This window comes from Trachemys scripta, chromosome 22 (assembly GCF_013100865.1).
Source record: "Trachemys scripta elegans isolate TJP31775 chromosome 22, CAS_Tse_1.0, whole genome shotgun sequence".
Taxonomy (NCBI): Eukaryota; Metazoa; Chordata; order Testudines; family Emydidae; genus Trachemys; species Trachemys scripta.
The window spans coordinates 5106893-5128824 of NC_048319.1; the positions used below are offsets into that span (position 1 = coordinate 5106893).

Here is a 21932-nt window from a genome sequence, read left to right on the forward strand (position 1 = left end):
AACCTACATCCTCTAACCCAGGGGTTCTCAGGACAAATGTTTTGGTGGCCTCAGAGTGCAGCCACCAACTCTTGCCGGTGGCCGCTCTCACATTTTTTTCCTAAAGTACTTGATTTGCTTTAGGAAAACCAAATAAATATGCACATAGACATGTCCAAATCATTGTAATTTATGTATTGCTAGCTAGTAAGTCTGTTGTGAAAAGTGCTATTAACAAACATGCAAGTATCACTTTTCACAGCCGACATACTCAGCCCTGGCAAGCCTGGGGCCAAAGTAAGCCCTAGATGGAGGGTTGGGGTAGGCAGTGGGGGTCAGGGGAGATGGGGGTGGGGGACTGGAGCCTGAAGCCCCGCGGCTGGAGGACAGGGTCCAGGGATGGAACCTGAAACCATGTGGATGGAGCCCGAAGCCCCGTGGCCAGAGCCTGCTGCCCTGCCACCCGAGGGTTTGAAGCCCAAAGCCTGAGTCCCACCACTGCTGGGGAGGTGGGGAACTCCCTGGCTGCCTGCTCCTCCAGCGCTGTGCCCCAGATGTCTCGGGAGGGGCAATCCTTGCTGCTGGCCCCAGCATTCAGGAGCAACAGAGAGGGGGGAGGGGGCTCTACTTTGCCCTCCCCCCATCACAGCCCAGGAGTCTGTGGTCCCAAGAAAAGCCTCTGGTGGCTGCATGTGGCCACAGTGGTTGTATTTGAGAAACAGCTGCTTTAACCATTGTGTTTGCCTGGATTCACCAATCCGCTGTGAGGAACTTGGCCTGCCCACTGATAAACTGGGTTGTATTATGTCCCTGCAGAGTTGGCAGGAGGTTGCGGAGTGATCTAAGCAGAAATCTGGGGAGAAAGGGGGCAAAAACTGATTCCTGTCTCCTCCCCTCTCCTCTCCTCCCCCTGAAAGTTTTCATATGAAATTTCAGATTTCTGTTCCCTCCAGGAACAGTGAGCCACCCTCCCTATTGGTATCCAGACACCATGCTGATGGGTGTGATCGATGAGATAGATAGATTGGATTAGATGTGTGTGAGGATAGTTAGATAGAGAGAGGGGGGGGTGTATGGAGATAGATAGATAGATAGATAGATAGATAGATAGATAGATAGATAGATAGATAGATGGGNAGATAGATAGATAGATAGATAGATAGATAGATAGATAGATAGATAGATAGATAGATGGGGTGTATGGGGAGAGAGAGAGAGAGAGTGGGAGTATGGGGATAGAGAGAGAGATAGACAGAGGGGGTGTATGGGGATAGATAGATAGAGTGGGAGTATGGGGATAGATAGATAGATAGATAGATAGATAGATAGATAGATAGATAGATAGATAGATAGATAGATAGATAGATAGATAGAGTGGGGGTATGGGGATGGATAGATAGATGGGGTGTATGGAGATAGATAGATGGGGTATATGGGGATAGAGAGAGAGAGAGTGGGAGTATGGGGATAGTTAGAGAGATCGACAGAGGGGGTGTATAGGGATAGATAGAGTGGGAGTATGGGGATAGATAGATAGAGTGGGAGTATGGGGATAGATAGATAGATAGATAGATAGATAGATAGATAGATAGATAGAGTGGGGGTATGGGGATGGATAGATAGATGGGGTGTATGGAGATAGATAGATAGATAGATAGATAGATGGGGTATATGGGGATAGAGAGAGAGAGAGTGGGAGTATGGGGATAGATAGAGAGATCGACAGAGGGGGTGTATAGGGATAGATAGAGTGGGAGTATGGGGATAGATAGATAGATAGATGGGGTATATGGGGATAGAGAGAGAGAGAGTGGGAGTATGGGGATAGATAGAGAGATAGACAGAGGGGGTGTATGGGGATAGATAGATAGAGTGGGAGTATGGGGATAGATAGATAGATAGATAGATAGATAGATAGATAGATAGATAGATAGATAGATAGATAGATCGATAGATAGATAGATAGATAGAATGTAAAGCCTTTCAGGAAAGTATCTCTAGATCTAATACCTCACACACAAAGCTCATGCACTCTTTCTATATCTCACTGATTNGGGTGTATGGAGATAGATAGATAGATAGATAGATAGATAGATAGATAGATAGATAGATAGATAGAGTGGGAGTATGGGGATAGATAGATAGATAGAGTGGGGGTATGGGGATGGATAGATAGACAGACAGACAGAGTAAGGCCATGGTGTCTCAGTAGTAAGATTACATGTGTTGAGAAATGGTGCCAGCCACCTACAGTGTTCTGTCACCCGGCCCTCCCAGGCCGCGCCCTCATTAGGATTTACTCTTCGCTACACGCCTGGATGACACCCAGTTACTCCTGGGAACGGTGATCTTAATTCCGTCACCCTGGGAAAGTGACACATAAATGGGACCTGATTGACACTGGGAGCTGCTGGGGGCTGGGATGGGGTTCTCCAGGACAATGGAGGTGCGTAGTGACGGGATAATAAGCGGGGGTTGGATGGGATGCAGCCGACATCCCCAGCTTCCAGTAGAAGAAGCACCTTTTCCTGCCATTGGAAACAACTTTCGGTCCAGCCTGCCCAGCCCTGCTGGGAGCAGAAGGAAGCCTCACCCAGCCCTGCCCTGATGAGCTTCTAACCCCGATGAGCTCACTGCCTTGGTATGCGTGGGAGGGCTGGGAAGGCAATCAGCATCCTGGGGCATACCCCATCCTCCGCTTGGGCTCCTGGATGAATTCAGGACAGCCCCCTGTGTGTGGGGAGAAAGGGGGTGTATAGCCACGTCCATCACTGCAGCATGCCCCACCCTATAGTGTGTGTGAGGGAGGGGGCAGAGGGTTGTGTGTACATGGGAGGCCTGGCGGGCTCGTAGGGACCATTGTGTGTTTGAAGGGGTCGGGTAGGCCCAGGTGTCTGGGTGAGGCGCCCCGAGCATCTGACATAAGCAGTGATGAATTTTTGCCAGGGCGGAGAGCCCCGGCACCTCTAGGCTTGGCAGTTCATAGTCCCGGCAATCTGGGCTCACCTGAGCCCTGGTACCTCTTTCGAACTAAGCCCTGGACATAAGGGATTGTGAAGGCGTGTGTGTGTGTGTGTGTGTGTGTGTGTGTGTGAGTGAGGGGGCGTGTCACGGGTTGGCTGTACTCTAGGATGGATGGGTCTGAGTGTGAGGGGGGTGGGTGTTTGTTTCTAGGGCGAGTGTAACATTCGGTGTGTCTGGGGAGATGGGTGGGTGGTGTGTCAGTGCTCTGGGAGGGGGCGTGTGAAGGGGGGGTGTCTGTGTGTAAGGCGGGGTTGTGTGTCAGGGCTGGGTGTCTGTTATGTGAAGCAGGGTGTGTGTGTGTGACTGGGGCGCGGGGGAGGGGATCAAGCCCCCAAATCTAGTGGGAAATCCCGTCCCTGTCCCCTGGGATCTGCCCCCGCCAGAGCGCCCAGGGCTCCATCTCTCACACTTGCCAGCTTGTCAGCCTGACAAAGTCTCCTGGAACGGAGCCGGCGCTGGAAGGGGGGCGCAGCCCCCAGCTCTGACCCCGGGGGTCACTGGGGGGACACGCACAGGAAACTCCCCATCCTGCAGGAATTCGGAGCTTTCCTGCCCTTATAAGGCTATTTTAACTCCCCTCCAATCAGCGGGAGGAGGCGGTGCCCGGCGCGGCCAAAACCTCCGGAGCAGGGCGAGGGAGTCTCCCGTACGCGCCGCGGCCCCCGGACCTGGCCCAGAGCAGTCCCCGGAGTGCACCATGAGCAGCACGCAATTCAACAAGGGCCCGTCCTACGGCTTGTCCGCGGAGGTCAAGAGCAGGGTGAGGCTGGCGGCTCGCCAGACAAGTTTGTAGGGGGACTGTGATGTGCCTGGGCGCGGGGCCCGGGGGGCTCTGGGGTGCTGCCCGGTGCGCTCTGGGGCGCTGCCTGGTGCGTCCTGGGGAGCTCCCCGGTGCGCTCTGGGCTGCTGGCGAGGACTAGACGGTCCAGTTCCAAATTCTCCCAGCCGTGTCCTTCGCGCGCAACCAGCGCCCTGGCCCGGCTCGGTCCCAGCTGCTGGCCCTGGGGAAATCTGCCTCCAATCTCCTCTTCCGCCCCCCCTTTCCTCAGCCCTGGCTGGGACCTCTCCTTCTGGGCTTTGCAGCGGCCTCTGGGGATCGAGAAGCGCCGCACCTCGCCCTGCCCCCAAAGTTGGAGGGGACCAGGAGGTCTCCCTGCCACTGGTCCCATAAGCCGGTTCCAGGCTCCATCTAGCAGCACTTTTTCCTTGGCTGCCCCAGCTCCTTGGGCCCTTCCAAGTGTGTTTGGTGCAAGGACGGATTCTGCCCTGGTGCAGTTCCATGCACGCTGAGCACCCCCCAAAACCTCGCCTGGCTCTGCCCAATGGACCGGGCGTAATCTGTGGCGGGCACCTCCGGCCTTGCCGCATCAGTTATGAAAGCAAAAAAATGACTCGCGCCTCAGCCGCTCTCACTCTGAATTAAGCCCTGCTAATGGGGGTCTAGAAAGTAGTTTTGAGGGTGTGTGGCCAAGGGGGAGTCCAATGTATCTCTGCATCCAGGTGCCCTGAGTTGCTGGGGGGATACCCATCTGCGCCAAGGGAGGGTGATGGGAAGCAGCTGGGTGTAGCCTGCTCCTCAGGCTGAACTGGGTAGGCTGGGGGCATCGCCTTCCATTCCTGTTTGCCACAACAAATCTCAGAGCATCCATTTCCTCCTCCTCCTCTCTAGCTGATCCTGACCCAAGAGCCATGTTACTTGGCTGACTATCTTAGCCCTGGTCGGCTTATTAAGCGCATTGTAGCTTTAAACGCCTCTCCCCCTTTGTTACTGCTAACATCTGAACTCCGGCCCCATTCAGTCTGTCTTGCATTTTACTACTCTTAGACCAAGTTAAAACTGGTCATTTTCACTTTTGTTTCTAGTCAGTTTCCCGCTCTGCTTCTCTTTCCCAGGGCTGCAAAGTTTGGCTTCAGGATTTCCCTGCTCAGTTTAGAAATGCGAACTCTCTCTTCCCCTTTACACCCCCCCCCCCAAAAATCCCCTCTCTTGCTACAAAATTTACATTTCTGGGCCTGAGCTGGCCCTCCCTCTGAACTGAGTGTGGTCTCAGCTGGTTCTGTAGCTGGCTGTGATGCTGATGGCCCTGGGGGAACGTAGGTTAACTCTAGATTTTGGGTAACGGTGGTTAAATCCTGCCTTCTGTTAGGAGAAATGTACAAGAGCACGGACTAAACCCTCTGAGAAGGGAGGCTATTAGGCAAGGGTGTGCAGGTGTGGGCAGAAAACAAGCCGTGGGGCTGTGGCTTGATAAAAAGAGACCAGTCTTTCCATAATAGCAAACTCCTCTCAGGGGAAGGTGTGGGGACACAGCCGTGTGGACGCTATGGTGCAGCTTCTTGGCTATCAATTTGTGTCATCCTAATCTTTAAACCTATAATTTACAGATTGGCTTGCTCGTGTTCTGAGTGTAATTAAAATAAACACTAGGTGTGATCCTGGGAAGGCTTTTTTTTTAATTAGTATTACACCTGTTCCAACAGATTTTCTTACCCCTGACTCGACCTAGTTCCCTATTTCCATGACAATTTGGCCTCCATTTGTCAACGTGTTGCTATAATCCCTGAGAAACGCAACTGACCTAAAGAACATTGTAATAAACCAAGTGTCTAGGGCCTGTCTTTGTTCCTATGCTACCTACAACTTCCAGAAGTGTCTCAGGAGGCCTTACCCTACAAATAACTTTGTGCCGGGAAAAGGCTCCTCCTTTTCCCCAAGTTAAATTCACAATGAAGGGAATGTGGGCTAGTGGTTAGAGCATGGCTCTGGGAGTGGGGGTTCCTGGCTTCTGTTCCCTGCTGTGGTGCTGACCCCATGCCTCTCTTTGGGCCACCTCTCAAAGTCTAAATTAAATGTTTGTGGAGCATTTAATATAATATGATATATATATAATCTCTCACAGAACTGGAAGGGACCCCAAAAGATCATTGAGTCCAGCCTCTGCCTTCACTAGCAGGACCAAGTACTGATTTTGCCCCAGATCCCTAAGTGGCTCCCCTCAAGGATTGAACTCACAACCCTGGGTTTAGCAGGCCAATGCTCAAACCACTGAACTATCCCTCCCCCCATTGGGAGATCAGTGGCTGTTGGGACAGTCCTATCTGCACAGTGCGTACTACCGGGGTCCTTGATTGAGGTTCTGAAGTGCTGCTGTAATACAATAAAGCTGTTTATGCAAGTTCTGAGCGGTCCTATGGAGGAAGGGGGAATTGCTAGCCCATTACAACACGCAGCAGTGAGCGACTGCCGGGGCTGCAACTGCCGCCTTGGAGTCTAGCCCTAAGGGGCCTTCCTTATTCACAGTGACGCCAGGGAAGTCTCCCACTGGTGCATGTATAGACAGGCTGCCGGTGGCATTTATGTAGCTGCGTCATCCAGACCAGCTCTTTTGTGGGTTAGTCACAGCACAATCTAACCCCCAGAACTAGCGCTCCCCATTGGTGAAGCTGTTGAGAGTCCGATTTCACGCCAACCTCCAGGGCGGATGCAGCCACCAGAGCTGCCTTCTGCAAAGGGGTGAACTTCTGGTCTCTCCAGATCTAGTTCAGATTGATTCTGTCACTTGTGATTCCCCTCTCTGGCTCAGGAAGGGTTCCTGTGGGCGGGGCACAGGCTGAAAGGGATGGGAATCTTTCCCTTCTCCATCTGCTCCCGCTGCAGCTGCAATGTGGCATGTTTCCTCTGCACCCATCCTCTGGGACCAGCTTGCTCAATTGGCTAATGGGACATTGCCGAGGGCTTTCTGGGAGCAGGTTCCCGCGTACTGATCTGTAATACAGTAATAAAGAGCTGCATTGCGCCAGGTGTTGTACTGCAGGTGCCTCTTCTCTCTGCACCCTTCCACTGTCTCTGCTCGGAAACCCCTCTAGCAAAACCTTATGGCCCAATCCTGAAGTGTTCTTGCACAAGATGGAGGCAATACCATGGCTGAACACTAAGTAACCTACAAATGTGGGCACTTTGTGTGTGTTCTCTCGAAATGCAGCCGAGTGAGGTGTTTTTATAGCCAATGGGACAGGCTAGCGTTGAGCAAGTGCTTAATTCTTGTCAACCGTTTGACCTGTTTTATAACCCCCATAAAAACAGTACAGATATCTGCAGTTGCTGTGTAGCACCAAGATCTGGAAGAGAACCCGCCATAAGGCTCTGTCCCAACCCGGAAGAGTGATCACTAACGTATGCCAGCTTAAACCCAATTTTAAGTCAGCCCTTTGTCTGGTCAGCACTGCCCAAGGGACAAGCAGTTTCTGCTCTAGGTTGCTTAAGGGGGCGATGCTATAAAGGGAGGGAAGGGGAACTCCAGAACCCAGTGGAAAAGGTGTTTGACATACCCACCTCCCCTGGTTTGTATTGGCAGCAGTCACCCTGTTTTTTCTCCAGACGCTGCAGCAGTACCTAGGCATTGCCGAAGCAGAAAAGATGCACTGGTTTAACTAGATCAAAGTCCGTGGTGCCAACCCCCTAAATGTAGAGGCACTCGAACCTGTCTAATCCTTGCTTGGTTCAGTTCAGTCAGCTACACCCTCGAGGGAGTTGGCACACACAGTAGTTTGACATTCAGGATTTGCACCATGGATTGTGATCTAGTTAAATCAGTACAACTTTTCTAAGGGTAGAAGTCCTTGGAGAATGGAATCTGTGGCATTTGCTTTTGGGGCCAGCTTGTCTGTCTCCTCCTCTTCTCTCCCCCCCCCCCCCCCCCCCCCCCCAAAAAAAAATAAAAAAAATTAGCTCCCTCAGTCCCTGGGTCAAATCAATCCAGCACCTAACCAGATTCACAGCAGAGTCTAGGGGAAAGAATTCAGACTTTGCAGCATTAACTGCAGCATGCTGACATGCTCCTTCCCCCAGAAACTGGAACAGTTCCCCTGGCCATGCAACCTGGTGCAGAAGCTACTTGGGGAGGTGATAATGTTGGCGTGAGAGGGGAACATGTAATGTTTGTCCCTCTCCAAGGGAAGCTCTCTCTTGCTGGGCTGGGTTGTTAACACCAATATGAATGAACATCTCTTGCCTTCTGAGGGTCTTATCCAAATCGCCAACGTTGCTCACTTTGGATTCTGCAGGTAGGGGGTTGGGTGATCAAGATCTTGCCTGTTCTCTGTCTGTCAGCTCCTGGAATTGTGGATGTTCTTGATAGATCAGTGGGGGAAGGGAGGCTTTCTAAAGTACCATGGAGGCGGTCTTTAAAGCTCCTCCTGGATCAGGGCCCTGTTGTGCAAACCATCCTTGCCCCAGGGAGCTTAGAGTGTGACAAATATGGGGGTGGGGGTGGCAACAGCACGAGGGACTGGTGTCTGCTCCAATAGGTCTGTAGTAGCTAAACAGCAGCTGGTGCTACCCATGGGGCTGGGCTGGCAGATGAAACCCAGAGCGGTGCAGTCCCAGAACTGAAGCTAGGATTCGATGTTCTCATTTGCCGTGTGTGCGTGTGCAGTCACGCTGCAGAGGCTACGTCGCTCTGGCTTATTTAAACCTTCATGCTTCAGGGCACAGACCAGCCACTAACTGATGAGGGTTAGGTAGTAACTCCCCCCCCCAAGTAACTTCCTTCCACATGGGGGCTGCCCCTCTGTCCGAAGCAGCTGGTGCTGGGTGAGAAGGATCCCAGCCTGGTCCTGTATGTTGTCCTGTGTTCTGATTTATCCTGGGTCCCGGTGACACCCAGCAAACTTGTTCAGATTCCTCCATCAGGCGAGCTCCCATCCAGAGGCCAGTGCAAGGCCCTTGAGTGTAGATCAGTTTGACATGCCAGACTAGCTGCACCAAGAGCCGGGGGGTGGGAGAAGGAAGGGTGCAGGGCTGTGGATTAGTGCTAGATTCTCCCGGGCCACGGGCTAGGATCTCCAATGCCTCTTGTATGCGTTGAGCAAGGCCCTCCCCTTGCATTGCTGCTGTCAACAGGTCTCCCCTTCCCCAGTCCCCTTCACCGGTTGCAAAAGGGAATGAAGAAAGCTGTTGTGAAACCAGAGCTGGGTGTTTAGCAGCCAGGGCTCATGGGCTGGGCAGCTAGTGACCTTACAGTAGTTCAATGCTCTGAATCCGGTGGGGGTTTGCATCTTCCATGGGCTTCTCCAGAGCCTAAACTCTCCCTTTTCCACATGGGTGCCCTTCCCGGCTGTGAGTCTGCAGTTGATCCAACGCATTCGTACCCTTCTATCCAAAGTACCCTCTGGCGGAGTGCATTATTTCCCCCACTTTATAAGCAGGGAAACCGAGGCAGGGGTGAAGTGACTTGCCCAAGGGTCACAGCAGGGGTTGTCAGAGCTGAGATTGGGAGTGAGATCCTCCTATCTCCTGTATGCTTGGGCCGCCAGAGGGCTCTCCAGCAATCTGGAACCAGACTCCCAGGAGAGCTCTGCTTGCATCATGAGGTTTATGGTCCCCTGTGTGGACAGAGCCAAGCTCTCTTGGAACTGGGCCTGTTGTAGGCGTGATTCTCTCTGGCTAATCTGACCCTTCCTCTCCTGGCCCCTGCATCTCCATAACCGAGTTTGCCCCCTTGTGGGTGGGGAAGCCTTGTTCCTGAGGCAGGCTGAGCTGTCCCATCCAAGTCCTCAGCAGCAGGTAAAGAGGCCCAGATGGGAGTACAGATGAGCTGGGTTGTGTGGCTGCCTCTGCTGGAAAGCACATGCCAAAGGCTGTGAGTCGGGCCCTACCAAATTCATGGCCATGAAAAACCTGTCATGGACCGTGAAATCTGTTTTTTTTTTTTTTTTTTGTGTGTGCTTTTATCCTATACTAGACAGATTTCATGGGGGAGACCAGCGTTTCTCAAATGGGATTCCTGACCCCAAAGGGAATTGCAGGGGGGTCATGGTATTTCCACCCTTACTCCTGCGCTGCCTTCAGAGCTGGGCGGCCAGAGATCGGTCGCTGTTGGCCAGGCACCCAGCTCTCCAGCAGCAGTGCAGAAGTAAGGGTGGCAATACCATCTCATGCCAGCCTTACTTCTGTGCTGCTGCTGGCGGTCGCTCTGCCTTCAGAACTGGGCTCCTGGCCAGCAGCTGCCGCTCTCCAGCTGCCCAGCTCTGAAGGCAGCACTGCTGCCAGCAGCAGTGCCGAAGTAAGGGTAACAGTACCGCATCTCCCCCCTCCCCCACTACAATAGCCTTGCAACCCTCCCAGAACTCCTTTTTTGGGTCAGGACCCCTATAATTCCAACTGTGAAACTTCAGATTTAAATAGCTTAAAATCATGAAATTTACCTTTTTTAAATCCTATGATCGTGACATTGGTAGGGCCCAACTGGGAGCCTGGAGCACTCAGCGCATAGAACAATCTCTCTCGACTCGTCAAGGGTTTTGCCCCTGTCCCTTCAGGAAGACTCTGTAGTCAATGAACTTGTAGTGCTCTCCGGGAGCTGGGCTAAGATGCCTGTCCCTTCCCAAGATAAGCCAAGGCTGATCTCACCCCTCCTAATGCTACCTTTGTAGACTACTGGGGTTTGTTAAACATGGAAGTCAGGTTGTTACGAACTGGGATGAAAAGTGATGTTTGAGCTGTGAGCATTCAGATCACGGCTGACAAGCAGTCCACTCTGGGGTGGAGGACTGCAAGCAACCCCCAGTGCCAGAAGAGGGGGAACTTTCTCCAAGGAGACTGTTAAGTCCAGGGGACCTTTCCCCCAGGCAGAGGGGACACACTGCTTTGCATGGCTGGGAGACATCCACGTACTAAACTGCACAGTACTAGTCTTGTACCTTGGAAGGGCTGAATTGATCTTGTTGGGATTTGACCCTGTAGTCTCAGGAAACTGACTGGCGTTGTAAGTATCTAATGTGACACAGTAGTTAAATGTCATGTGCGCACTTGTGGCTGGTTCATCTAAAAAGATAAAAGCCTACTACTGCTGCCATCTAAGAGAGCTGCACCCCTAGCTGAAGAGGTAGAGGCCCATGTTTCTAGTGCCAAAGGTTCTAGGTTTAATGACTCCAGTAAGTGGATGGTGGTTATACTTAGCCCTCTACTAACGAGCAGCCTTCTTCCTTCCTGATCCGTATGCAGCTTAAACGCTGCTCCAGAAGCAACCAGCAGCTCCTCCGGCATCTGCCTTTGATAGGTGCTCTTGGGCATGAGCCCCTAACAGAGGCTACTTAGGAGCAGCTGAGGGAGGGCGTCTGACATGCCGAGGCCTCTCCTCTGGCAGCAGGGACCTGCTGTCTCCTTCATGTCTTTAAAGCTGCTTGTCCCGCGGATCAGCAGCGAAGGGCCCGCAGCCTGGACAGCTGGCCTCGATTTAAACAAGGCACTTTGCATTCTTGGCATAGTCGCGGTGACCAAGGAATCTGCCCAGATGCATTCCTGGGCTGCAGGGAGCGGCATCTGGTCCTGACCCCGAGGGCAGTGGTTTGGGCTGCAGTGCTGAGGCCTCAGCCCTTGCTCTATCCCGCTCCAACACTCCCCTTCAAGGATCCCAAGGGCTTCCCCTCCCCTGGGAGGCAGGTGTTAGGGATGGGGGCGGATGTCAGGCTATCCCTGCTAAACACCGCTCCCTTCCCAGTGCTGGCTATAGACCCCAGGAGCCCTCTCTGCGTTGGGTCTGAGCATGGATCCCTGAACAAAGCTGACTTGGGGAGGGGACGGACAAATCAGTCCTGCCGCTCCCTCTCCTGTGGCGTGCCCTGAGTGTCACTCTTCCTGGGCCTGGGGGAAGGGGAGGGGCATGCTGGGACCTGGGTGAAAAGGGCAGAATCTTGCCCAGCTTCCCAATGGCGGTCATGCCAGCGCACCAAGATCCTGGATCGTCTATCGCGGTGACGGCACTGGGGTCGGGGGAGCAAGATATGCGATTCTATTCTAACCGGCAAAGTCAGGGAGGACTGGAAGATACAGACCTAGAAAAAATTCAGGGGCAAAGCAAGATATTGCAGGAGGGGGGACAACTGCCCCGTTGCACCATAGGAAATGACCCCCTGATCTGTAGGCTCAGGTTTTATTGACAGTGGCCTTTTTATGTGACGGGGCGGAAGCAAATGAGCATTGAGAGACTGTTGGAGTTGGCGCTGTGTCCATGGAGAGGCAGATGCAGCCGGCCTCTCGCATGCTGATGTGGGGTGAACTTAATCCACAGCATTAAAGGTCACCTGCGAAAGAGGGTAGGTAGCACCTGGGCGCTCTCCTGGCCGCTTCAAAAAGGCCTGAAAAGTTCCCTATTAAAAACACGTTGTTTTGCTGGATCTCTCGAATGAAGTCTGGTCTTGCTGTGGGCTGCGGCGCTTTCCCGGGCCTCGAATCCAAGGGCTCACGTCTTTAACAAAGAGCGCCCTTCTCCCCAGTGGGGGCAGTCACTTGAGCTAAACGAGCCTTACAGATTAACGTGAATTTAAAAACTGCCTGCCCACCCCCAGCTGTGTTGGTCCTACTCCATCTCTGGGCCAGTTCTCCTGCCGTTCAGTCTCCTGAAGAGACAGGCCTTGAATTTCTACTGTTCAAATCAAACCAGCTGGAAAACTAGTTGGCTTCTTGTAAACAAAACTTTTCCAGTCCTTCCTTCCTGCTGCACCAAGGAAAAGGCTGAAGTGCAATTGCTTTATTGCCCCCTTCTAGGAGATTCAGATACATCTAGACTGCGTGGTGAGTTGTGCTGGCTGACACAGGATGTCCATCATGCCAGCAGCCTGGTGTTTTAACCACAACACCTCCTACCTCTCGCTAGCTTCTCTCTTGTAATGATCGCTCGGTGCTTTTTATAGCCTGCTTTGTCTGCGACCTTCAAGGCCGGGCACGGCGGGGGTCAGTCATGTCTCTGCGCTGGGGAAGGAGGGCTGAGCCAATAAGTGCAGCGGGGGGTTTTGGGAGACAGACTGCAATTGGTCAACCTGGGATTTGGGCAGGAGGAGTGGAACGTCCCCCCGTCCCCCCCCCCCTGCTCTCCTGAGAAGCGACAGGTGATCTCCAGTGACCTCGTTGTCAGAGGCTGCGCCGTTTCTCGGCTGGGGAAGAGTGTGACGTGATGCCATCGCACCTGACCCAAGCTTCCAAAAACATCCAGTGGGAACCAGCCCAGAGCCGTCTCTGCTGGGTTCGCTCTCGTGGGGATGGGGATTTTAGAGCGGCCTAGAGTAAAAACCAGCCTCTTCCTCCTGTGTCAAAACCCAGCGAATAAGGAAGTTGTTAAACTCTGCTGCTGGGTGTCTGCTGGTTCTAACCCCGGCTGGCTGCTGAGGGACTGCCAGGGCTTGTACACTGCAGCAGAGACTGCTGGTCTCTCGTTGCTGAGCTCCTGCACTGTCTGGCTTTCCTGTGCATCAGGAAGTGGTAGCTAACCAAGTAGTTGGTGCCATCCAGACAGCCCCTTCCTGACGCTGGGCCCTCTGGTCTCCAGCCCGCTTAGCTTCAGCCCGTTGGGCTCCTAGGGGGTCTAGCGGCAAAATGCTGGGCACTGATTTGGGGTTTTTTCCTCTTGCCACCACTGGGGAGCTGTGTCCTGACCAGTCTTTCCAGTGGCCATGCTGACGTGACATTGACCTGCACTGATGATCTCCTCTCCTCCCCACCCCACCCCGTTGGCCTGTGCCTTACAGGGGAACCTGCTGCTTGCACGCTTGGGTAGAGTGAAGCTGGGCCCCTTTTCACTAGCTAGGCTGCTGCAAAGAGGCTGTGGGGTCAAAGGAAACCCAGTGCCAGTCAGTGTGGTGTGGGGGCGCTGGTGCCAGGTTGAGGAACGTAGTTGGATAGCTTCCCATTGGTGCACACGCTGGGCAGTGCCAAGGTATTGATTCTGCACTGACCAGCCCTGGGCACAAAGGGGATGGGTCAGAATATGGGTGTGAGTGGGCATGGCTGGGGCAGACACGTACCCTGTTTATATGGGCACTGCTGGGGAGCAACCTAGAGGACCACTGAAACAGGGGTACAACCTGAGGCTGCTTTAGCCTGCGCTGGGGGGCTGCAAAGCTAATGCAGCCCCCCCCACACCCACCTTTCCGTGGGGAGCTACACATCTGGCTTAGACCAGGTGGCCCTGGTATTGTCCTGCCCCCTTTCAGCTTTCCCAGAGGTCTCTGATCATGGAGTCTGACTTGTTTCCCATGGTCGTGTATCCTAGCAGCCCTTACTGAAATGTGCTGCTTGCTCTGTAGATCTCCGCTACCCCTGTGCAGCAAGAGAGCACGTGGCCTTGTGGCTGTGCTCACCGGGAAGTGGGCAGTGGGAGGAGGGGCAGCTAGCCCAGGGCCCCAGTGAGGAGCTGCCTGACTCTTCCATTCTCCGCTCTCCTCCCAGCTTGCCCAGAAGTACGATCCCCAGAAGGAGGCTGAGCTGCGGATATGGATCGAGAGCATCACCGGGAAGGAGATCGGCCCCGATTTCCAGTCGGGGCTGAAGGATGGAGTGATCCTCTGCGAGTGAGTCTGGGAGGGAGCTGGTGGGAGGGCCCTGGGGGAATCCTGGGTCTGCATTGGGGCAGGGAGCTGATAGAACAGCAGGCTGTGACCACTGACCTCCCCTTGCCATCCAGGGAAGAGCTCCACTTCCTTCCATCTTGCTGGCTAGTTGCCCCCGTCCTGCGTCAAGGGCCACAGCCGGAGCTGCAGATCGGCTTGGCGGCTTAAAGCCAACGGTGTCACTTCACAAAAATGTCAGGGAGGTGCAAAGTTGCGTACAGGGCCCAATGCAGCTAGTTCAGTGGGAACTTGCATTTTTGCCGTTCCAAACTCCCTTGCCACATTATAATGCTGATGGCGTTCCCATCGCTGCTTTCCGGTGCAAGGACAGCACGGCCAGGAGCAGCTCTGGGGACCATAACATTCATGCTTCCTTAAGTGGGAGTTTCAGTCTTAACACTGAATTAATGTAGTCTTGTGCCCTGCATGCGTCCAGCACCTAGAACAATGGCCCATGCCAGGACTCCTAGCTACTCCCCTAATGAACAGTGTGGCTAGCCTGGATCTTAGCGACTTGGGTTTTTAATATTGCATCCACTGTGGCTCTGTAGTGTAGACACAGCCCATGTCGGCATGGCTGACCGGTAGAGCCTGCTAGTGTCGATGCCGCATACGCCACGAGAAGGTGTCCTACTGCGGTAGGAGCATCACCGTTCTGAACAGTGTTGGCCTCTGTTGCCGTCTGTTGGGGTTTTGTCACCATTAGTCATTGGGGGTGCAGTGGCTTTTTCACACTCCTGACTGATGTGGCTACACGGGGGGGAGGGTGTGTGTGTGTGTGTGTGTGTGTGTGTGTGTAAGTTTTTTGTGCAGCCCACGCCTGAGGCAGTGTCCCCTAGTGGCCGGAGACTGAGGAGACCTGGATTCCATTCCTGGCTCCACCACTGACCTGCTGGGTGACCTGGGGCAAGTCGCTTTTTCTCTGCCTCCATTTCATAGATGGGGCATGATCTTGCCCCCCCTCTTGTGAAATGCTTTGTGAGCGGATGAGACGCTCCGTGTGAGAGTCTAGGGATGAACATTTCTTCTAACTGTTTAGCTTTGTGGACGTCCTTCTGTCCGACGGATGCCTGTTTAAAAGTAGCAGAACCTCCTAAAGATGCTTGTGCTGGAAATGTGCCTCCACACCGGGTGGTTGGCGTCCGCTCTGACAGCTTTCTCGCTCTCTCCAGGCTCATGAACAAGCTGCAGCCAGGCTCCGTGAGGAAGATCAACCGCTCGGCTCAGACCTGGCACCAGGTACGTGCTGGGCTGCTCCTTTTATAGCAAGGGTGGCCTGGCTGATCGCTAGCCTGGGAGCGGCTTCTCAACCGCTGCCTCGCGGGTTCCTTCTCTGGCCTGTGTCTTTATCCGGCTCTCTTCCCCGCCAGCTGGAGAACCTCTCCAACTTCATCAAGGCCATGGTTCAGTACGGCATGAACCCCGTCGACCTCTTTGAAGCCAACGACTTCTTCGAGACCGGGAACATGACCCAGGTGCAAGTGTGCCTGCTGGCTCTGGCAGGCATGGTGAGTACTGCTCTGAGGCTGATGCACCGGGACTACGAAAGGCACCCTCCCCCATCCGTGGTATACCCTTGGTATGGAGGCAGGGGGAGCCAGAGGCTGGAGGGGGCAGAGCCAGGGCAGATCGGCACCCTGGTGATTCTGTGCCCCTGCAAAGCTCTGTAGGGGCAGTTGAAGCAGGAACGTGAGTCAGGTTAACTCTCGGGGCTGCCTTAGCCTGTGCCACCTGCTTTCCCTCCGACCCTGACCTGGGGTCCGTGCAGGGATGGACCCGGCCTGGTGTCTAACTGGATCTGTCCCATATGGCCTGTGAGCAGGAGTGGTCATTCCTTCTCCTAGCCCACCCAGCTCCCATGGGTTTGGGGTGAGGGTGGCTGGGGGGGGATAGGTCTCAAGAGCCCTAGGGTGCCAAAGGAAGTGGCTACACTGAGGACTCCTGACAGCAGAGGTGCAGTTCTTCCCTCCTCCAAAATGTCCCGGCTTTAAAGCCAAAGCGAGGCTCAAACTTCCCCGTGGGGCTCTTGTTCTCTGGGGGGTGGGAAGAACTGATCTTGCCCCAGCACGCGGAGCCAGCTGCAGCCAGGAGCCTTTCCAGCAAGCTCAGGGGGGGTGGGGAGGAGGAAGCAGCTCTGTTAAGGGAAGCCTCCATTCTCAAAAGCAGGCTGGCTTGTGGGAGGGCTGTAAGGGAAGTAGCGGCTTGGCCACTTTGGGGCTGGAGCTGTCACTCTTGGCCCAAACCATGAAGCGCCAGGTCTCTCTCCTTGCTTTGCCCGGGGCCCGGCTGGGCTGGGCTGGCTAGCGAGAGCCATTGCCTTGTGGTGACTGGATTTTATACCCTGCGAGGATGAAGGATAAAGCTAATAGAAAGTAGGTCAGTGGCTGCCTTAGGATAAAGGCACAATGGATGTGGTCTCATGGCTCCTCTGACAAGGATGAAGGTGTTGGCCCCGGTGTCCTGGCCAAGTTCTCCTTTGGGTAACTCCTTAAATTTACACAAGCCCCTGAAGACTCATTAATGCAGCATCTAGTGCACGTGCACTGGATGTCACCATGTGTGGCCTGCAGAGGTCACATCTAACTCCAGGACATAAAGGCCAGACGGAACCACCTCTCATCTGACATCTTGCACGTTGCAGGCCACAGAACCTCTCCCACCAATTCCTGCAATAGGCCCATAACCTCTGGCTGAGTTACCGAAGTCCTCAACTGTTGATTTAAAGACCTCCAGTTAGAGAATCCCCCATTTACTCTAGTTCACACCAGCAAATGACCAGTGACCCACACTGCAGAAGACCTTGGATGCTGGAGTCCTTGCGCTCTGTCTCTGCACCACTTACAAACCTGCCACGTTCCACCCCATAAACAGCTGCATTTCTGTGGTGGATAAAGGATCTACGCTTTGTGGGTATAGCTTGTAGAACTGTAAAATACCTTGCGCCCTGTCAAAGGTGCTGTGGGGGAAATGAACAAATAGCCGTCTCTGTATGGGATATACAACCTCATGGGCTTAAGTCAATCTCTAGCTCAGGGGTCAGCAACCTTTCAGAAGTGCTGTGCCGAGTCTTCATTTATTCACTCTGATTTAAGGTTTCCTGTGCCAGTCATACATTTTAATGTTTTTAGAAGGTCTCTTTCTTTAAGTCTATAATATAGAACTAAACTATTGTATGTAAAGTAAACAAGGTTTTCAGAATGTTTAAGAAGCTTCATTTAAAATTAAATTAAAATGCAGAGCCCCCCGAACCGGTGGCCAGGACCCGGGCAGTGTGAGTGCCACTGAAAATCAGCTCGTGTGCGCCTTCGGCACGTGTGCCATAGGTTACCTACCCCTGCTGTAGCTGTTGGGGGGTGGTGGTGGTGTCAGGATGAGACTTTCATGGGTGGGTTGGGGTGGGGGGGGGAGGTTATCTCTTAACTGCAGAATTTCTTGCACCTTCCTGTGAGGCATCCCCTGCTGGCCGCTGCCTGAGCAGGGATACCGAGCGAGATGGACTAGGGGGCTGATACAGAATCCAACCCAGGAACTGGATGTTGACTGACAATGTTCATGCAACATTAGGTTGTAGAACCTCTTCTATGCAGGAACAGAACTCGGTGGTTCTAATACACCCCTCCCCCCGCCTCCCCTTCTCTCTGCTGCAGGCAAAGACCAAGGGGATACAAAGCGACGTGGACATCGGGGTGAAATACTCAGAGAAACAACAGAGGAACTTCGATGATGCAAAAATGAAGGCCGGCCAGTGTGTCATCGGGCTTCAGGTGAGCTGGGCAAGGGTGGGCTAGGCAGGGGTGGGGGAGGCATGTCTTATGAAGTCCTGTTAACCCTTTAACACCTGAATTCAGTCACTGCATAGGGCTGATGGGCAAAAGACTTAATAACCTGGACGGTCTCCTGTTACAGGCTGGATATGAAACATCCAGCACAAAACAGAACTGCCCCATGCCCTTCATCTCTTCACTGCTGTCCTGGCCTTGTTGGCATGTCTGCTCTTCCCCTGGGGGGCTGGGGTGTGTATCGAACAGGTTCTCTGGTCTGAAGGGCTGTATTACAGACTCCCTCCTCCCCACCAACTGAGGTTTGGACCTGGAGAATTGTCCTCGCAGGGAATTGGAGATGGGAAGTGCTATCCGGGGACAGCTGTGGCTCTGCAGAGATGAAATCCATGACGCACTGGAAAGCACACAATTGGAGACAGGGCTAGAATCCCCACCCTGGGGAATCCTCGTACTTACCCCTCTGAATAGAGGCCGTCTTTGAGCCATGAGTCATGCTTATGGGAGCAGGGAGAGGAGACTTAGCCAGGTCGTGCTGTCTTATTTGAGGTGGGGGGGGAACCTGCTTCATACTCGGTTGGGATGTAAGCTTAGTTCTCCATGTAACTCTGCCCACAGATGGGCACAAACAAGTGTGCCAGCCAGTCTGGCATGACTGCCTACGGCACCAGGAGACATCTCTATGATCCCAAAAACCAGATCCTGGCCCCCATGGACCATTCCACCATCAGCCTTCAGATGGGCACCAACAAGTGTGCTAGCCAGGTAAGCAGGCAGTCATGGGCCTGGTGAACCGTCTGTGGGGAGGTAAAAGGGGCCAGTTGAGTGACTGGAGTCTCTTCAGCACAACATCTGGGGTTAAGGGTGGCATTAAAGAAGGTAGATTCCTGACTGGGCAGCTGGGTTAAATCCAGGAAAGCCCCAGAGGTGCCTACTTGATGTAATCTGTGCCTCCTCAGACTGCTGGAGAGCTGGTCTTGTGGTTCAGGCACTGGACCAGTATGTGGATTTGGATTCCTGGCCCTGCCATAGACTCCCTGTGTGACCTTGCCCAAGTTCCTTAATCTGTGTCCGCTTCCCCACCTGTAAAACAGAAGCTGTACACTCCCTCCTGCCCTCCATCGCCACACGGTCTAAGTAGATCAGCTGTTTGGATAGGGTCTTACTATGTTCTGTGGTGTTTTGTGAAGTGGGGGCCCAATCCCCAATGGGGGTTTCCAGCTGCCACTGTTACCATGAATAATCTGGTCTCTCAGGTGGGCATGACGGCTCCTGGCACGAGGAGACACATCTACGACACCAAAATGGGCACTGAGAAGTGCGACAACACCTCCATGTCCCTCCAGATGGGCTCTAACCAGGGAGCCAATCAGAGCGGCCAGGTCTTCGGCCTGGGCCGACAGATCTACGATCCCAAGTACTGTCCCCAGGGCAACGCCGGTGATGTGGCCAACGCAGTGTACGACCAGAGCACGGACCCACCGGAGTACCACTACTACCGAGAAGAGGAGGGCTACTGAGCCTTGCGCCCTGCCTGGCCACAAGGCCACCTCCCCAGGCCAGCTTGTGTACAGATCTCTGTTGCCGGCAACACTCCAGTATCTATAGCCTCTTTTTGTAACTTTTTAAACGAATCTTTTTTTTTTTTTTTTCTGAGCAAAGACAAAAATCCCCTGATCCTAGAGGAGAGAGGTGGTGGCTTCTTAAAATCCTCTTACCTTTGGGGTGTAGCCTGTTGCTCGCAACTAGCAGAATGCGAACAAGGCAGGCCTTTAAGTGCTGATGGAGTCCACTTCTAGTCATCCAGGGAGACCCGTACCAGCAAAACACTGGGGCTACGTGTGTTTCTTGGGAAGGGGGGCAGAGTGGGGAACTTGCTCGCAAACGGGATGCAACCTTCTAGCGTTGCAGTCCTCTATGTTGCAAGAATGCTGCTTATTTTTCATGCTCTGATGTGATTCTGGTGACGCTGTTGCAGTTCTAGCAGCATAGGTGTTGATGGCATCAAACACCCCAGACCTTCCCAAATGACTCCTGGTTACACTAGTGAGGTCACGAAATCTCAAAGGGAATTAGAAGTGGATTCTCCCACATTGGCTGTGGTAAAGCCTTTGCCAGCTCTTCCTGCTTCTGGAGATCTTGCTCAAAGGGCCAAGGAATTCTTTTTTTAGGTGCCTTTTTATGATGCCAAAAGTGAAGCTCTAAAAGGGTCATGCTCTCTTTTAATGTATATACTTTTTAAAGTGAGGCAAGGACAGTAACATACCTTGGCGACATCCTAGGGACCAAGTGTTTAACTTGATATCTAAAATACTCTTATTTTGTGGCTCCTTCTCTCTCCGCTTCCCTTTGCCTCCCTCCTTGGAAGGGAAGAGGGAAGGAAGAATCTTCTTACCTGATCCTGTCGTTGATGGTGCTCAGGCAGACGGCTGCATCTGCACAACTGCGGGATGCTTGGTTGTGTAGGCATTGCCCTGTTGCTAGGATCCTTACAAGTGTTAGATGCTTTTGTATGCTTGGCTCCCCCTTAATTTAAACCATCTGGAAACTTTTTTTTTTTTTTTAAAGTTGCATTTGTATGTGGCCTCCTGATCAGTGTGTCAACTTGGGCATTCCTCAGCCGTACTGTGTTCTATAGGGGCGGGGAACAACACTGCACTACTGGTAAATTACAAAACTGGATGGGATCTCAGCCAGAGCTGTGTCTGAAGTCAGAGACTTCCTTCTGCATATGGATAACCTAAATACTGCACAGTCCTCCCCAGGTGCTACTGTCCTTGTAAAGGTAGCTTAGAACTTTTTTTGAATAAAATGTGAAACTGTAATATTTGAATATAGGCAATAAAAGTCTTTCGGATAAGACTTGCGCTGTTGTGACTTTATTTTGTAAAGTATATAACAAATGGATCTGGCTCCATTACAGAATTACTTGTTTCTTGCTTGGCGCTGTCGCTGGTTATAAGCTGGGACGGGCCTCTGATTCCAAAGGCAGTTGGAAAGGCATTTCCCCCTTCTTCCCCCCCCCCCCCCCCGTATTAAAATGACATTCATTTTGGTCACTGGCTGTCTCTCAATAGCTTTCCTAAGACTCAAATATTTTAAGTTTTTCTCCTATTGGAGACTATTGATCTGTTCTATTGACACTCCAAATTAGAGTCGATGCCTTATTGGATGGTATCTTTAAGGGAACTCCTGTATTGGAAAGAGATGTTTCTCTCTCTCTCTCTCTCTCTCCCCTCTTCTCTCTTCCCCCGCCCCCCTTGGTCAGTTTACATTTCATTTCTCATGGTCAACTAAATTTGATGCTAGAAGATAACTTAACCCAACACCTGCAGCTCAGTTATACCTGAACTCAATACCATCTTAAGGTGGGGATCTTGCTAGGCTTGGCTGAATCAGACCTTGTCTCTCCCATCCAGTGCTTTCCCTGCCGTTGTCTCAGTAGGTGGTGCTGTTCCCTTAGTGCTGAAGATGTCTAGAAATAAAATGCTCGTCACCTAACCTGGAAGCCAATTTCTTCAGCCCTGTGAATCAAAGTGAAGACTTGCTGTCCAAGCTGAAATGCCAAAAGCAACCAGCACAAACAGTGATTACTAAACTAGTAGTGCCAAGTACTCAAACTAGGAGTCTGGCCGTGTGTGTGGGTCGGAGCTTCACGAAACTTTAACTCGTGCAAGTCTGGCAATACAGTAACAACATGGGCACACAGGAATGGAGTTTTTAAAATTCCTTCTGGAAGGTAATGATGTATAATAATGCCCCTCT

At 52.7% G+C, this 21932-nt stretch overlaps 1 protein-coding gene across 1 annotated transcript; it reads left to right on the forward strand.

The window, feature by feature from the left end:
• The first annotated feature begins 3604 nt into the window (after positions 1 to 3604).
• Positions 3605 to 21029, forward strand: CNN2 (calponin 2). The gene is made up of 7 exons (XM_034755281.1): positions 3605 to 3763; positions 14228 to 14349; positions 15561 to 15627; positions 15759 to 15896; positions 18036 to 18152; positions 18786 to 18932; positions 19424 to 21029. Exons 1-7 carry the CDS (start codon positions 3701 to 3703, stop codon positions 19685 to 19687), a joined length of 918 nt encoding a protein of 305 aa, XP_034611172.1. The 5' UTR covers positions 3605 to 3700; the 3' UTR covers positions 19688 to 21029.
• Positions 21030 to 21932: the final 903 nt, after the last annotated feature.

Excerpts from the sequence above, each read along its gene's own strand:
- CNN2 (XM_034755281.1), top strand. The coding sequence starts at position 3,701 with ATGAGCAGCACGCAATTCAACAAGGGCCCGTCCTACGGCTTGTCCGCG. Across the intron at positions 3,764-14,227 it reads CCGCGGAGGTCAAGAGCAGG|CTTGCCCAGAAGTACGATCC; the intron begins GTGAGGCTGGCG and ends CTCTCCTCCCAG. Across the intron at positions 18,933-19,423 it reads CCAACAAGTGTGCTAGCCAG|GTGGGCATGACGGCTCCTGG; the intron begins GTAAGCAGGCAG and ends CTGGTCTCTCAG.